Source organism: Periplaneta americana, chromosome 15 (assembly GCF_040183065.1).
Source record: "Periplaneta americana isolate PAMFEO1 chromosome 15, P.americana_PAMFEO1_priV1, whole genome shotgun sequence".
In the NCBI taxonomy this organism is placed as follows: Eukaryota; Metazoa; Arthropoda; class Insecta; order Blattodea; family Blattidae; genus Periplaneta; species Periplaneta americana.
The window spans coordinates 50,811,771-50,828,595 of record NC_091131.1 but is presented as its reverse complement, the minus strand read 5'-3'; the positions used below and the strand labels follow the sequence as shown (position 1 = coordinate 50,828,595).

The following is a 16,825-nucleotide window of genomic DNA, read 5'->3' as shown; positions in this document are numbered from 1 at the left end:
AACTAGGACTGTACTGTCTAATCACTGATGTTTTAGCTAGGAGGGAGGAGCGCTATTCCCAGCAGTTAATGTTTGTAAAGACCAAAGATGCCTATCCTGATACAGCTACTTTATTCGAACCGTACTGATCAGTATTAGATAAATATTTAGAATTTCTAGTGAATTCTACAAACATGCAAATATTAATCATATCAATAAAATGCTTAGTAATTACATGTACATACTATTTTCAGTGAATATATATTGTCTCCAAATCATTAAAATACTCCATTACATTATTACTGAAAATTCAGTAATTTAAATATACTACTTCTTATATATACAATATAAAAACTGAACAGTACTTTATAACAATTTCATGAAGACTGTGGAGTCTCGGAGGTCGCAACAGAAGGCTGTGACTCCAATGAATCTAGCTGTATTGCAGAAGACCCCACTTTTGTGTCATGATGGACAAGAAGTTTATCATCAATTTTCCCACCACTAAAAAATCGTCTGAAACAAGAAATAATAACTGCAGAAAAATTCACATCCAAAAAAAAAAAAAAAAAAAAAATACATTCTTGTCCAAAACTGCAAATATACAAAAATTCCATATAAATGTCAAACACAGTACGTTCTTGCATAAGGCCTCTCTCTTTACTAGTATCATACTGTAATTGGTTGTGGAATCAACAAATGAATGGTAGGCACGTGATGGTGTAGACAGTGAGACTAAACAAATACAATACAGTGCACAGCCATATTGTGAGAAAAAACGTATAATCTTGAAAAAAGAATTGCTGTGAGATATTCATCAGACTAGCTTTGAGAAATAACACAGGCAATTTCATGGAATACTCCGAACTCTCTATTTCTTGATAAAACAATATACCAATTAGTGATTAAATTTCTTGCTGCTAAGCTAAGTGTAAAAAAACAATCATATAAATGATTCCATTTATTTACTGAGGAAAATCTATAGTGATGCTCGATTAGAGGTTAGTTTTTTTTTAAGTCACTGCATATCAAGTGAATAAACTTCCATTATTTTAGAACAAAAACAATTTTGTGAAAAATTTCACACACCTTTATTTTATATAATTCTATTATGAGTACTTTCAAGGAACACGTGTGTGTGTGTGTGTGTGTGCGCGCGCGCACGTGTTGAACTAATGATAAATGAAGCAAAGTTAAATAAAATGGTGATGGGAGGCAGGTCAATTTTAAATATTATAAGTTATTCCTGACAGGAATAATGCATATATGCTCCCAATCATAGAATGCTATTTAAATGAATTTGCAGTCTATTAAGTTTCGTTCGAAATTTGAAGTGTACGGCATGGTGAATCTGCCATCTACCATTAGAGAAACTGCAGTTACAGAAATGGCCACAGGTGAGGTGTGAGCATTTTCTGTGTTAGAATTTAATTGTACGAAATGAGTGATAACTGTGCTTTGTTATTTTCGTACGAAATTTAATAAAATCCACCAACTGTGCTTTGTCACTTTGATACGAAATTTAATAAAAGCCACCAACTGTGAAGACTATTCTGTGATAAGCAATTTGTGAGTAATGGATGCTTGTGTAAGGACAAATCACAGAGTCAACTGCCACGCACCAGTGTCACAAAAGATGGCTAATCACATGTGGTCGAGCTTCCTATGGAGTATAAAGAAATCCAATTAAGGAGGCAGCAGAGAATTGGGTATTCTGCATGTAACCATGTGGTGTGTGTTATGCAGACATGTAGGATTTCAAGGCTGGTTTTGGTAAGGCATTACAGAGCAGAGATAACTTATTGAAGAGGGACAGAAAAGCTATCAGCATGAGATGTGTTAAAGACATGAAGTCAACTGGGGGATCCTCCACTCAGCGAAAAACTGGTGCTGCCATCACCAAGTCAATGGATAATCATTGATGAAATCAACAAGAAAACATACTGCCAAGTTGCAAGTACCGTGATCAACAATGCACGACTACATGAAGAAAGACGTGGAAATGAAATATTTTTGCCCTGAAACTGTCAATGAATTAACAAACAGGGACTTGGACATTGACATGATTTTATTCATGGTTTTGTCAGTATGTGGTTACTCGTGACATAACACAAGAACAACAAGTCTCTCCTCCACACTGAAAACTCTCATATTCGACTCGCCATCTTGCACTCTTGGAATGGCTGGCAATTTCCATGTGTTACAGTTTCTCTCAGATATACCAGAGATGTCTCTAGTCATGATCATACTTCAAAATGTCATGTGACTATCACCAACACATTTTTCATACATAGATTTGTTTTGGAGGATAAATAAACAGGTGTAATGGGACTTTTCGTCCACTCTACAAATAGGAAATTAACAAAAACTGAAAATATGACTTACTCAATGTTCTATAGCCTACATGTTCTCATTGTAAACTTTCTTCACTGTTTTGTGTGGAATGGAAATGTATGATACAAAATGTCATATACATTTCTATACAAATGTTTCCAATAAAAGAGTACTTTCAGGGTATATCAACTCGGTACATCAGAAAACTTTGTTTTAACAGTCTGCCTACGTATTTTGTTTATAATGAGGCATCAGTTATTTAGTACTGTACCAGACATACACAATCATTGAAAAGATAAAAAATGCTAGTTTTCCTCCTCAGTGGAATGCTCTGAACATACACTTTTACTCTGAATCACAGAAAGCCCAACACTATAGGAGACACGAGCTCTGCAAGATGTGGAAGTCTTGATGCCTGAAAAGAACTGTCTGGTTTAAAAAACTTAAATTTCCTTACAATTAAACTACATATTAGGTTAAGCTTGTTCATTTCAAATAAATTAATTTAACACAGAAAGAGACCAAGTCCATCCTTCCAAATTCTATTGTACACAGGCTTTGTAATAAAAGAAGTGGGTCTTCCATCAGTGGCTGCACCATCTTAAAATACTTAAAGAAAGGACTGACATAATATGAGGATGGCTCATTTTCTATCGACAAAGGGAGCTGCAAGGCTAGAATAACTAAGTGATGATTTTAAAGAGTTAAAATAACTGAATTCCAAAATGTACACCTCATTAACAAGGCCATGAATGGTATGTTTCAGTAATTTCATTCCTCAGCCAATCTCTAATGATCACTTACTTATCTCGTTCTTGCTTCCATTGATGTTGCCAGAATCGAACTTCCTCCATACTCAATCCACTAAGTTTAAGTATGCTTAAAGAAGCGATTCCTGCTATTCCTCCCAGAACACTACCTGTAAATGAAAATATATTTTAATTTTCATATCAACAAAACCAATGTTTAAAAAATAAATGTCTATGGAGGAAAATATGTTTCTACTGAAGCAATACAAGCAATATGAAAAATGTGTGGGGAAGAAGATAAAGAAGAAGAAAAAGTTTGTGAAGTATTATTGAATGGCTAACTGAACTGAACAAATCTTACAACAATTGATAATTTTAGACTTACAGTACCTCCTTCTGCTTCTGAGGTAGAGGAATCTGCATGTTACTCATTCTCAATATTGTGAAATTTGTTCACATTCTCAGAAAAATGCTGTTTATAATTTTTGGCTCTCCTTTAATGTCTAGTGAGTACCACTGATTTAGAGGGTATTCCAATCCTTTCAGGCATCTTAATGCGTATAATGAAATTATTTTTGACGTTCGCATTAAGCTCATTATTTGAATCCAATTACTTCTATAACTTCGAATACAGAGGTTTATTTTCTAGTCCTTCTATTATTGCAATATAACAAATAAAATGATTGCAAATTCCAGTACGTTTGTACAAAATCAAACTACTGTATTTCAATTAATTTTGTGAGAAATTTAAATTTTGTAAATAGTCCAAAGAAAACACTCCTAAATGACTAACTGCTTTAGAAATGACTCAAATGAAGATATTCCCCAATGAACCAATATTTGCTTGATGTATATTAAGCGTTAAATGTCTGCAAGATTAAGAAAAATAGTGTTTAAAATGTATGTTAAGGAGGCTAACAACAATGATGGTAACAACGACAATGTTAGCTTGTTTCAAGTGATTTTTATTATTGAGTGTCTCAATAATGACCAAGGAGGAAGAAGGATGACAACAATGATGGTAACGACGACAATGACAACGTTAGCTTGTTTCAAGTGTTTTATATTATTGAGTGTCTCAATAATGACCAGAATGTTACAACTTCTCAATTACATATTCTTCACATTCAACTGTGATTTTAAACAAGTCCATTTCTTACAAAAGAATAGAGATATTCTTTTTGTTTCTACGTTTTGAGGCAACAGAGTGATGTAGAAGAGGAACTTGTGCTGCTTATGTATGTCTGTAAATAGTTACAGTTAACGACATTAAAAAAGTAACAAACTCATGCCATCTTGTAATCTTGCCACGTGACTGGGATTTCGATCTAACAGAGCTTATTTTCGATACCAAGCTTAACTATTTTGATATTTTGCACTGATCTTATCAGTTAAAATAAAAATAATGACGATATCATTAATTTAAAAACATACCCCGAGTATTTTGAGAAAACAACCAAAGCTAATTCTCAACATGGTAATGATCCATGTGAACCTAAGTTTATTCTTTCTAAATACAACACTTCATCCGAGATAACACACTCACTGTGTTATAGGATGTAAATATGACAGTACGACCTAGTTTTCTTTTAGAGTAGCAAAAAGTAACGAAAATTGACAAATCCTCTCCCCCCAGAAAATACAGCCGTTCTTATAATCAACAGAAAGATAGACAGATGATGTCAAAAAAAAAAAAAAAAAAAAAAAAAAACGAGTAAAATACGTCTTACATGAACCTAGGCATGTCTCTTAGAAAATACAGGGCTGGCCAGAAAATGATACTGAACATGACATGACAAGACAATGGTGTCAAACATTTTTGCTCTGATGTGTAAGACTTAATAAAATTCTTAATTAAGTTATCATAGTATTATTTGCCTTGCGATCCCAATAACTATGGAAAAAGTAAATTTATGACAGTTTACACAAATTAATACGCAATAATTTTTTCATAAAGAAAATCAACCCAAAAAATATGAAGCATCACGTGAGTCTCAGAGACATCTCTACTGACATTAATATCAATTATCTGTACGGGTGAAAGCCTTAACCTTCCAGTACCCTGTGGAATTCCATAGTGTACGATGGGCATGACATTACTTTTGGATACCTTAATGTGAGTCGCAGAATACAAATACATGATACTTACTATCTAGTTCAAGTTTTCTGTCTAACAACTGCCTTAGAAAATATATGTATTGATTAAAACTTAAAACTTTCTTAGTTGAAATGTTAAAAGTGTTTAGTTCAAGTCTCCTGTCTAACAACTGTATCAATGGAGTTTATTATTCCCATTTCTCCTTCTCCTCCTACTAAAACCAAAATACAAGGACTTGTTTCCTTTCTCAAATTACACATTAAATTATTGCAGATAAAAATGTAGAGCAAATATTCGGCCATTACCAAGACCTCCCCCAACTGCCATTCCTCTCAATCCCATATTACACTTATAGAGTGCTCCTGTGAGGCCACCTGCTGCCACATACTCCACTATGCTTGAATGTCCTCTGTATACTGCTATACTTGTCGTAAACAGCCTGTTGAAAAATAAAGAAGAAATCAATTCAAACCTATATCAATGAAGGAAACAGAAATAAAATTTCTGCAACTGTGGCTACCCTACATGCTAAATGTATAGACAAATATATTGATTCATATTACTACAGCAAACTCAATTTGTCGTTCATATATTCTGAACAATGAAACCAATGATAACTTACCAGATTTCAGAATTTTATCATGATTAGGGTCTGATACAAATTTTTAAGCAGTTCAAAAGCATTGAAGAAATTAAATCTCAACAAGTGGTTACAAAATAAAAACAAAATCGTGTAACAAAGATGACATATATATTACCTCACTGTACATTTTACGTGCTTCAAAATTCACTTTATTAAATCCCCGTTTACAGTTGAATTAAAAAAATTATTTACTAAAGAACCTCTGTTTTCTGAATCACACACAAATAGAATTTTTTATAATCCCAAAAAGCAAAATGTTTCATTCATAAATTGTAGACTTAAGTAGAAACACGAGTACGTAACTAATTCTGCACAATTTCTCATAAAATAGTTTTATCATATATTGCAACCATTTTAAATATTTTTCTATTTATGAATATCAGTCTTCAATGGTGATTATATTATTATTATTATTATTATTATTATTATTATTATTATTATTACTGTTATTATTATGTCGCCTATGCATAACAAGGCAGACTTAGAATTAGACATTTAAGAAAAGCAATTCCTTCATAATAAAAAAAACAATTACGAAATATATATATATAATTTCGAAATTGACACTTTCCTTCTTTCTCTTTATTTGTGTAATCAAAAATTAAAATTTTTAAGCGTTTGTGACTTGTTACTAGATGTCTGGTTGTCTCCAAATATGACTAACTAAAACCTATTTGGAATTCTGCTAGCTTCGTAGAATTGAATTTAATGAGTACAGAAGTGAGGGCTCCTGGAAGACAGAATTCATTGCTCCTGATAGCCTACTAGAATGATAAAGTTATATCAAGCCATCATCAAGTAAGCTAGTAAATTTTGCCTGGAGTCCTGGTATTCTGTGCCATAAATCTATGATATTTTATTCGCAGATTCACAGAAGGAATACTAAGAATTCCATTGCCCTTTTAAAAATGTACATATATCGGATCTAATGGTGAGCCACTCACCCTGATGACTTGTTATTAATGCTCTATTTTATTTCCATCCATTTGAAGGAGGTAATGCATTCAATTATAGTTGTTATTCAGAGCCAGCCTATGATAAACGAATGATAGGTTGATAAAAGTAGGCGAAACTGAGTACTCAGAGGTAAAGCTATCTCGTAGCAGATTTGATTACCACAAATCTAACAGTCTACCAAGAATGAAAATTTCGTTCCTATTGCAAAAAGTCATCAGTCAGGCCCAAATTTATATGTATTTATTAGCTAAAAATATCAACTACTGTATATTCCAGTAGGAGTGGTGTAGATTACAGCTGAGAAAGTGTGGTTTACAATATTACGAAGTTTAAATTTCCCCCAGTCTTTATCTAATAATACCTCAAGGAAGCAAGTAGTCACCTACTGAACCGCACGCTGAACATATTACACGTGCCAAGTTACCATTACAGCTGTTATAAAGAGACAGTGTACTTATCTGTTATGTCTTTTTTAAAGGCTTCTGTGAGTGGACATAATGTGCATTGCTTACCATAGCTATGTACCCAGAAATATCTGATATCAGACGCATATAGAGTGTGGTTAAGCATATTTTCTTATACTTAGTGGCGAGTACTTGACTATGTGTCTTTCACCTACATGAAGCCAGTTGTGCAGATCAATTTACTTATAGGGTCAATGACATGTTGTGCCATAGGAGACAGGTCTACACTACACTCACGATAAGATAATGATTTGTTGGAACACCACATGGGAACTGGAGCTCCTAAAGAAAAACCCCATGTTACCTAGACCATGGGCTTGGCCAACACAAATCATAAATGAGGAGTATGCGAGGAATCGAACTCAGCTCCACAGGATTATGAATCCAGCACTCTAGCCACTGGACCACCATGGCAGTCTGTTTAAATATATATGAAGCAGCAATACTACTTTATAGTATATACAAATCTGTGGCCTAGTTATCAGAGGAGTGTCAGGGTAAAAATAAATCCAGATTTCAACATTCAGATACAATTCTTTGTTACAAAATTATGAATTATTATGGTACAAACTATCAACCAAAAATAGTATCTGATTCTTAAAAAACATGATGTTTCAAATGCTTATTAAATAATTTTTCCACGAAGATAAAATACAGCAAGAGAAAATTTCCTTCACATCGCATTTTGAATTCATTGTCTTTAATAATTCAATTCCAATAAAATTCAGTAAATTGTTTTTAAAGTGGCAAGGACGAGTACAAAAATGGTCGAAGCTTAGAACTATGTAAAGTATTTTGAAAATGCATTTAATGTTTAATGGAAAAACATTATCCAAATGCTCTTATTTTGAAGAAGCTATTGAACACTTAATTAGCAGCGTTAATTCTTACCAACGAATTATTTAAAGAAGCTTCTAATTATCGTCATTTCAACACTATCCTGTATTAGCTGGCTAAGAAGTGATACCTCGTATGTGCAAAAATGGTCATCTAGGTTAACTACACTATTATTATTATTACTATTATTATTATTATTATTATTATTATTATTATTATTATTATTATTATTATTACTACTACTATTACTATTATTATTATTATTATTATTATTATTATTATTATGTTCACAAAATTGGATAGTTACTCATATTTTGTTCTCGAGCAGAAAACCTTGCAAAACAGAAAAAAAAATATATATATAAGAAAGCATGTCTATTTTGAGAAAAATTAATTTTTAAAATGGATATTTTATTCACCTGCAAATTTACAGTTATGGGGTATCACTTCTTAGCCATTGATAGGTTCTTTTTCACCTGGTAAAGATAGTCTATAAAAACGTTACTATACTCTTACATTGTTCAGTTCCTTTCTGGATGACTAAAGGAGACAATGTTAGAATGCAATGCTAATTTTAAAAGTTCTTAAACAGGACACTTACACATACATACCACTAAAAAGACCCAATCGCCATCCCCATCTGAATGCTCCTTTCCCAAAACCAATCGTCACTTGATCTTGAAGCTTTTTCTAAAAGGAAATGTTAAAAAATGAATTATTATAAGAGATCATTTTTAGCACAAAGAAAAAATAAAGACTATGAAGTCACTCCGTACTTTGGCATCCAGATGGTTCTTGAAAATGGTTGCTTCATTTCTCTCCATAAAATCTGTATATGCAATCTTGGAATTGAGTACTCCTCCATAGCAAGCACCAATAAATGTACCCAAGAAAGCAGCTTGACATGCAGAATTTAATTCTGGACTAATATTACCAAACTCACTGGAAAAGAAATTAGAGTAATTGTTATAAAACGTATGATCTTGTAACATAATGAAACAATAGTACATAAAATATGTTTTTAACTGGTTTTAAATGCTGATTTCATATGACTTGGAACTTTTCCATCATCCTCAATTTGCAAGAAATTTTCCACTGTCTATAACATGATTTGTTATATTTTACATCTGAGAATAATATACTGTACATCACTATAAGAATATATTAAAACATTTTAGCTGTTCATTTCTGTTTTAAGTAGCTTGATAAACTTTCATGTTGATACTTCAGCATTAGTCTATTATCATATTAATACTCCACTTTTCTTTTTAACATTTTTAAAAATATGCAACATCTTAGTAAAATAACTCTCTATGTTCATCAATGGCTGCTCCAAGATTTTCTGAAAAAGAATCATTACAAGCTACATCTCAATATTTCGTATGCCCAGAGGAGTCTTTCCGTAATTTCGTGATAGTTCCCAGATTTTTAATTTCTAAAGAAATTGCTGCAGGCATTGATGAATACTACCCAAACCTCTAGCTGTAATTCATTCAAAGTAGAACTAAAAGTTATATCTTCAAAAATTTCTCCTCTTTGTAGCCGGGCAAAAAGTACTTAATTTATTTTTCTTTATTTTGAAAAATTTTTCTGCAGCTGTAAAAGACTTTTCTGATCTTTCAATGTAGCCTCCATAAAAGGTTTAATTAACCCAAGTTTTACATATAGAGAAAGTAACAACAATTTATTACCATCAATTAATAGTTTGTTAACATTTCTTTCCTCTGGGTTCAGTTTCTGGAGTTTTTTCCTGTGTTTCACATATGGTGCTTGTCCTTAGCTCGATTATTCCATTCACAACTTAACCAACAGTATTTCATGTATCCTGATACCCAACATGACTGTGGTAACAAAATAATCACACACGCACTCTACAAGCACTAGTAATATCCCGTCTAATAGATTCAGCATATTGTCATTAAATCTATCTCATATGCAGCAGAGTAATCTTGTCTTATAATGAAGACTCTGGGGAGACAGGTGAACTACCAGACATATTCAGCCTCATTCTACAGCTGGGGGCGACTGTATAAGCCACTAGCTGTTCGTCAAACCAAAAATGGACCAAGGGAGAAACAAATTACAAGTAAAAATAGAGGAGCACTCCTTAACTGGACATTCTTCAGAATCAATGGAAGAGAGCTCTGGAAACAGGGAACCTTCTATAACATTAGCATCAGCTCCTCATGGAGTTGCAAAGAGAATACTGAAATCTGTCTCACAAGCAGAGAATTTACTCTATCTGATAGGGAGGAAGGCTCATTAGACAGACTGAAAGTAAACCGGAAGATTATGTATGTATTTAACCTATTATTCCAATGCCGAAACATAGGTAGCCTACCACCTGACGCAGGTTTCAGTACCCACAAGAAATTTAGTTGTAACACTTATTTGCCAACAGGAGCAGAGGAACAAGTACAACAGATTGGCTTCCTAAAACTCGAACGAAAAATTACAGTGGTGCTACATTGATTTTATCAGGCTTGTTTCAGTTTGTTTACATGATGTTTAAATGGTTTATGTTAGGTTTCGACTTCTCAGGTTGGATTTAGTTTGTTTTCGTCAGTTTTTGGGCTAATCTTAATTTTTTACGTTAGTTTTAGTTTTCTTAGGCAAGTTACGTTCTGCGACTCTATTTCCGGTTAACTTCAGATTTCCCCTGTAACTCTAACGACAACCTGCCTTCATTTTATCTATTCTGTATGCATCTTATCATTAGCCAAACAATTTCACATTTCACATCCCTACTTTTCTCCCCACTATGACGTTATTTCCTCACATTAGGCTAAATTTATTTTACCTTCAATTGACTTGCTAGCTTAGTGGTCTAAATGCAAAACTTTTGATTTACAGTTAAGCTACTGTCACCCATCTTCAATTGTTGGTAAGTAAAATAGAAGTTTCATAATACTGTTAAGTATGTTACTATTCTGTAGTAACCTGAGAATTGTAGAGACAATAGAAGAGGAAAGGAAGAGACACAGATACATTCATTTATCAACAACATTTCCATGTTTTTCTCCTCATTAGCCATAACCGCTGTATTTACACTGTCTAATGGAGAAATAGCAGCTCAAGTCATCTGGATTCTAGATGTGCAATGTAGAATTGTTATTTAAATTGTTTTATTATGATATTGTATAATGCTTTACAATTTTTAAAAATGTTCTTATAATTAACGATTTTCACTTCTGTGCATAATTTATGTCACATATTATGCCATCGTTAATATATTAGGAAATAGACTCAGATTTGTTTCCTTAAAATACCTCTCTGTTAAGGTGTTACAAAGGTCAACTTCAATGGTTCGAGTCTGTCCCTTGGCAAATAAAAATATAATTACTATTACTAAGATGTACCGAAGTACATATGGGGGAACATAATAGGAAGAACTTAAAATGAGAGGGATTCAATCCGGTATTGGAGCTTGAATCCAGTGTGGCTTACTGTATAAAGTGCCAGTATGTATAGCTGGAAAAGGTTCGAGTCCTGGTGCTGGAGAGAACATTTCTTCATTCTACCAATTCTTCAAAAATATAATTATTACAAATAGGGTAATTAAATATGGATGGAAGTATCGTTGAAGTGACTAAAATTAAAATGAGAAGGGAAGAAAGAGAGAAGAAAAGGGAAGATACACCCAGTAAAGCAGCTTGTAATTTTCTTTTTGGTGATCTTATTTCCACACTTATTTTAGAGCAAAAATGACAATTTATTGTATCAGATTCTACACTTTCACGTCTACATCTTTTACTTCCTTCAGCAAAGCTGTTATTGTAAGTGATCTGCTATACAAGCAATAGCAGCTAGCAATCCCACAAGTAATCGAGTTTCTGAAATCCATCACTCCATCAAACATCTACAGGCTCTTTCGAAAAAAATAACCTTTCAATGGATTCCCTCACATTACAACATAGGCTATATAGCAATGAAAAAGCAGACTTTCTGGCCAAAAAATGACACAACAATTCTGCACGCTAACCATAACAAATCATCATTCCATTCAACAAAACTAACTATAGAAAAAACAATTAATCAGAATATGCAAGAACAAATTCTCAGTAAAAGTGCTACTAAACAGTGGTACTGTATACTGGAATATAAATGGTTGATTCCTGATGCTCCACGAATAAAAGCTGCCGCCCCTCTTTAGACATGATTGCTTGGCTGCCCATCTGCACCGACTGAATATAAAGCTTTCCAAATTGTGTGCTCTGCAATGAATCAAATTCTGTAATGGACAGAAGTCGATGTCGATGTCGATGTTCCCGAACTTCTGCTACTTAGTCATCACCGCATGCACCCACATAGTGCAGAATACTCACACTTCCATCCAACTTTCTTTTGCAATGGCTGAACAACAATGTTGGTGAATCTTCGACCAACCCACTCCAAATACCGACGGATCATTTTCTCAGACAATGATAGAACCAAGTGGTACCACCATCATTTTTCACTACGCAGGAACGCGAATGTTACCTTTCAATGAGTGTATTATGCAAGACATACCAAAAGCCAGTACAAATCAAACCTAACCTGTCACTGATCCTTGACATCACCAAAATTCGCCATCTACCTACTTACCTACCAATTACCGCAGTATATGAAAGACATACCAAAAGCCTGAACAAACCAAACCTAATCTGTCACTGTTCACGCATTGATATGTATCTGTGTGTGTGTGTGTGCGAATTGTTTAATGTATGGAACTGCGTAAATGTTGAGTATTAAACGCAATAATTTGTGCCTTGTGTACATTTATAGGTGAAGTTACTCCATCTCTCAGTTCACTATAAGTTAAAAAAGCAATGAAAATCAGATACCTACCGGTATGTTGTGCGTAACGAGATCGGAGTTTCAATATTCACACGGCAGTCATTTCCTACCTAACCCAATTTTAATGTGGTAAAAAGAGTTGCATCTAAACTAGCGCTGAGATAGTTACTTTCGTACTCTGCTTATACACCTAGTATATACAGATCTGCGGCAGGTTAATATGGAAAGGTATGTCATACAATTCCTCGGTCTCATATCACTTAAATAATCCCTTCACCTAACTCACTAACCTTGTCACATACTCGGCTTAATGTTACTTAGCTATTTCGAATTAACCCATCTAACCCATAAAGAAACTTATGGTAAATCACACATCGGCCCCTCTTTCTTCCATAACATCATACCTTTCCATCGTATCTTTAAAATTACCAGCTTTTGTTATACAAATTTCAGTACATTATGCTTATATGAAGCAATTTATTAAACTCACTCTAATGAATACATCATATACAGCCTATCTCGTCCTGTCTCATTCTGTTTATTGCTTTCATACAAAGCCTGAGATGGAGAGTCAGTTTTATCTGGATTATCGATAAAAAAGTCAAGCGGCCACATGACACACAAACACCACTTCTTTAGCAATATTTTTTCTAACATTAACACCTTGCACGGTTTCCAGTAACAAAATAAGTAAGTACTGTATATAATGCCACTATTTAGAAAGTCCAAGAACTTTTAGGTTATATCAGTAAATGGGCTCTCGGATCAGTGTTTACCGACCGACTATCCATACAGTGTTGCCAGAAACCACTGATTTTCCCACAAAGAAGCATAAAATTTCTCACAAAACTGAGATTTTTTTTCCACAATGCAATAAACCAGAGCCTTCTTCAAAAGAAGACTCTGAATAAACACCATATGCTCATTTGTGTGCTGTCGGTGCGCAGTAAATAAACATATAATAATAGTAATAAAAAACACATAACAATTACATGTGCGGCTCACGACAGGAAGAACTTGGCTGTGAGATCAAATTGCGCATGCGCGGATTTTGTTAATAAAAATCTGAACAAACCAAACCTAACCTTCGTATATGTAATATGTGAAACCGGAGTACGAATGGAACTTCATGGTTTGATTTGGAAAGTGCACGCGGAAATAAATCCAGCTAAGGATCACGTTGACACTCCATGAGAAGTCCGAGCATGCGCAATTTGATCTCAGAGCCAAGTTCTTCCTGTCGTGAGCTCCACCTGTAATAACAGGCATATGTAAATAAAAATATTATCACTTACCAAATCTAATACAAAACCCGAGGTCTCAGATGACTTTTGGTGACCTTTAATGAACAGCAGTGCAATCCTTTAGCTTAAAAAGTGGATCGTGTACATACACTATATATTTGTTCAAAGTCAAAGTCTTCTCTGTCAGCTATTTCACCTTTCATCACCAGGTGTTGGCAGCACTGATGATAAAGTGAATACGTTTGTAGTCTGTACGTCGAATTTTGACGTGCAAGTATTATGTGTTATTTTTGAGACTTTATGAGTTTTAAAATGTGTTGTACACGTGTAAATAGTATATAGTTACAAAATTATCCATTATAGCTTTTAAGGAGCTACATGAGATTGTAATTACAATACAATCATAGATCTATAATAAAAGTTATGCATCTTATACACTCAAAGAAGTTTGTCATTCACTGAAAATATTAGTATTTACAGCAATGTCTTGTTGCAGTTTTTGAATTATGTGTAATTACATCATGTTTTGGTAATATACAGTAATGCTGTTAGCTTTATTTTATAATTATTCATGGAAAACCAAGTTATGATAGACTAGGTACCATCTTGTTTCATCCAAGTATATAAAGAACAAGTCTGATAAAACATTTTCTATTTTAATGTTTCCAAATCCTTTTTCTTCATTTAATAAGTCTTTGTTAATGATAAATGCTGATTTAAGATTTATGGAATACAATAAATGAAGTCAGCCTACATCTTACTATACCTTATTTTATTTCATGGAGTTCAGTTTCATAGAAAAGACTTTGCCGACAGACCTTCTACTGCCACTACTAATTGGTTGTCATAAATAAATGTCTTCCTTACTGTGACGGAAATCTTCTCTTCTTCTGTCAGTAACCAATCACAACCCTCGTTCAGAAGAATTGACAGGTGCCCGTCAAATCCACGTGGAGGCAGAGTTGCCGCATCTTTTCCGAATTCCAAGAATCCCGTCAGTTTCACTGCATAATTTCGAGGGTCACCAGGATTGTGGCAACTGTGCAATGTTGGGACGAGGGGACAGGATGGAATTGTCAGAGGTGTTTGTGTAGGAAGTCATAAATCTGTAAGTGGGTGTTCAAAGGAGCCAACGAACTGCACTCGGGATGCACTCCTTGAAATAAAATAAGGTATACCCGTTTGTATTTCTAGTCTTCAGTTGTTGAATTTGTAATAGACCTAAACTGTTTTAACTTCCACGTTTCACCTACACAATGTTCGTAAGTAACGCTATAGGCTAGTTCTTTCTTCGACATAACCGTATTCCGTGTTCATAATATAATCTCTGCGTCTAAAAAGGCCTAAATGAAGCAAGCCTACATGTGTGGCTACCTGCAACTCAAATGTTTATAATAGTCTAAATGAAAATTATTATCAATTTGAATGATATGTTGTTCTAATGATTTTGTTGGGGATTAATGTACGAGCAGTTTTGTTGTAATATGTTGTGTTGGCTGAGATATGATGTCATTAATATTCTTCCCCTTTTCTCTTTTACTGCTTTAATTCAGTTACACATTTTGGGTAATTTCCTGAGTTTTGTGAGCTTTCTACAGGTTCGACATTATTAGAAGCTGCTTATGTAATGTGTTTTAAACAGTATTCACTTATCATTTACAGATTTGGTTTTCTTTTGCAGGTATTTCTAGGAAAATATGACAGAAGAAGCAAAATTGCCTACGCTAGAAGAATATATACCACATAAAGGTTTGCTGCATAATGAAGAAACACCAGAATACATTCTATGCAAACCGAAGTTGATGCCCTTGAAATCTGTTACTCTTGAAAAGTTAGAGAAAATGCAGAAAGAAGCTGATGAAAAGCTTAAAAAGCAACAGATGGATACGGAACAAAGAAGTTGAACTGTTATTAATTTTGGAATATGTATTTGATATTTGTATAGATTAAGAATTGAAGTTAGTTCGTGGAAAACGAGTGTGAAAACCTTTAAATCATGACATTGGGGCCACTTTTAACAGAGGTGGTGGTTACGTTTTGTTTGGCTGCCGGTTTGCTTTATAAATATGGAAATTGGTTGAAACATCACATCATAGTCACAATCGCAGTTCTTATAGCTTGGTACTTCTCCTTCCTCATTATCTTTGTTTTGCCACTGGACGTGTCATCCGTAAGTACAAAAGAATGTATTAACTGATTTTAATTATTATAAGTATTTATCAGTTCTCTGTTCATTTCAGCTTGAATTTCTGAAATTTCTGGTAATGTATTCCTGGAAAATCGTTGACATAACCCTCTAGGAACTATCAATAACTTCAACTTTAACCTCCCTAACTACGCTAATTTAATCCAACATTACTCTTGATGCTACTTTGTAATAAAATACAGTAGGCCGTATTGGGCCAACTAGGTTAGCGAAAGAAGGGCGTAACATGACTACCGATTATATTATTATTTTATTATTATTATTATTATTATTGGTAAGTATTCACTTCTCTGCCAAATTTATATAGGAATGGCCAAGCGGCCAAGGTATGTGACAAGGTTAGTGGGTTAGTTGAGGGGACATATAAGTAACTAGCCAACTAATGTGACAAGGTCATATATATATATATATATATATATATATATATATATATATATATATCCCCTCAACTAACCCGCTAGCCTTGTCACTTACTTCGACTGCTTGAGGATCCTGTATAAATTTAACAGAGATAAAAATAATTACCGTCATTTTTCGT

At 33.8% G+C, this 16,825-nt stretch overlaps 2 protein-coding genes across 5 annotated transcripts in view; one reads left to right on the top strand and one right to left on the bottom strand.

Annotated features, from left to right (window-relative positions):
* Positions 1-221: 221 nt before the first annotated feature.
* On the bottom strand, positions 222-13,631 carry 140up (RPII140-upstream gene protein). Of its 4 annotated transcripts, none has more exons than XM_069847193.1 (6): positions 13,328-13,629; positions 8,838-9,003; positions 8,663-8,751; positions 5,466-5,599; positions 3,118-3,232; positions 222-495 (listed from the first exon to the last, which is right to left on the bottom strand). In XM_069847193.1, the coding sequence occupies exons 1-6, from the start codon at positions 13,492-13,494 to the stop codon at positions 357-359; spliced, it is 810 nt and encodes a 269-aa protein (XP_069703294.1). In that variant the 5' UTR covers positions 13,495-13,629; the 3' UTR covers positions 222-356. The 4 variants fall into 4 exon arrangements, with proteins under 4 accessions (XP_069703294.1, XP_069703296.1, XP_069703297.1 ...); XM_069847195.1 differs by lacking the exon at positions 13,328-13,629 and adding an exon at positions 13,242-13,264; XM_069847196.1 differs by lacking the exon at positions 13,328-13,629 and adding an exon at positions 12,387-12,800.
* A 1,019-nt stretch (positions 13,632-14,650) lies between these two features.
* Positions 14,651-16,825, top strand: part of LOC138714909 (LMBR1 domain-containing protein 2 homolog) — a 37,648-nt gene continuing 35,473 nt past the window's right edge. Inside the window, exon 1 of the mRNA XM_069847184.1 lies at positions 14,651-16,251. Within this exon, the coding sequence (XP_069703285.1) occupies positions 16,078-16,251 (174 nt within the window). The 5' untranslated portion in view covers positions 14,651-16,077. The remainder of the gene's footprint in view (positions 16,252-16,825) is intronic.

What these genes read in the sequence shown, in the direction of transcription:
- 140up (XM_069847193.1), bottom strand. Translation starts at nt 13,494, where the DNA reads ATGTTAGAAAAAATATTGCTAAAGAAGTGGTGTTTGTGTGTCATGTGG. An exon ending in TATATGATGTATTCATTAGA is followed by an intron (nt 9,004 to 13,327) that starts GTGAGTTTAATA and finishes TTTCTTTTCCAG; the next exon opens with TGAGTTTGGTAATATTAGTC. An exon ending in TGGAAGCAAGAACGAGATAA is followed by an intron (nt 496 to 3,117) that starts GTAAGTGATCAT and finishes TTCTTGTTTCAG; the next exon opens with ACGATTTTTTAGTGGTGGGA.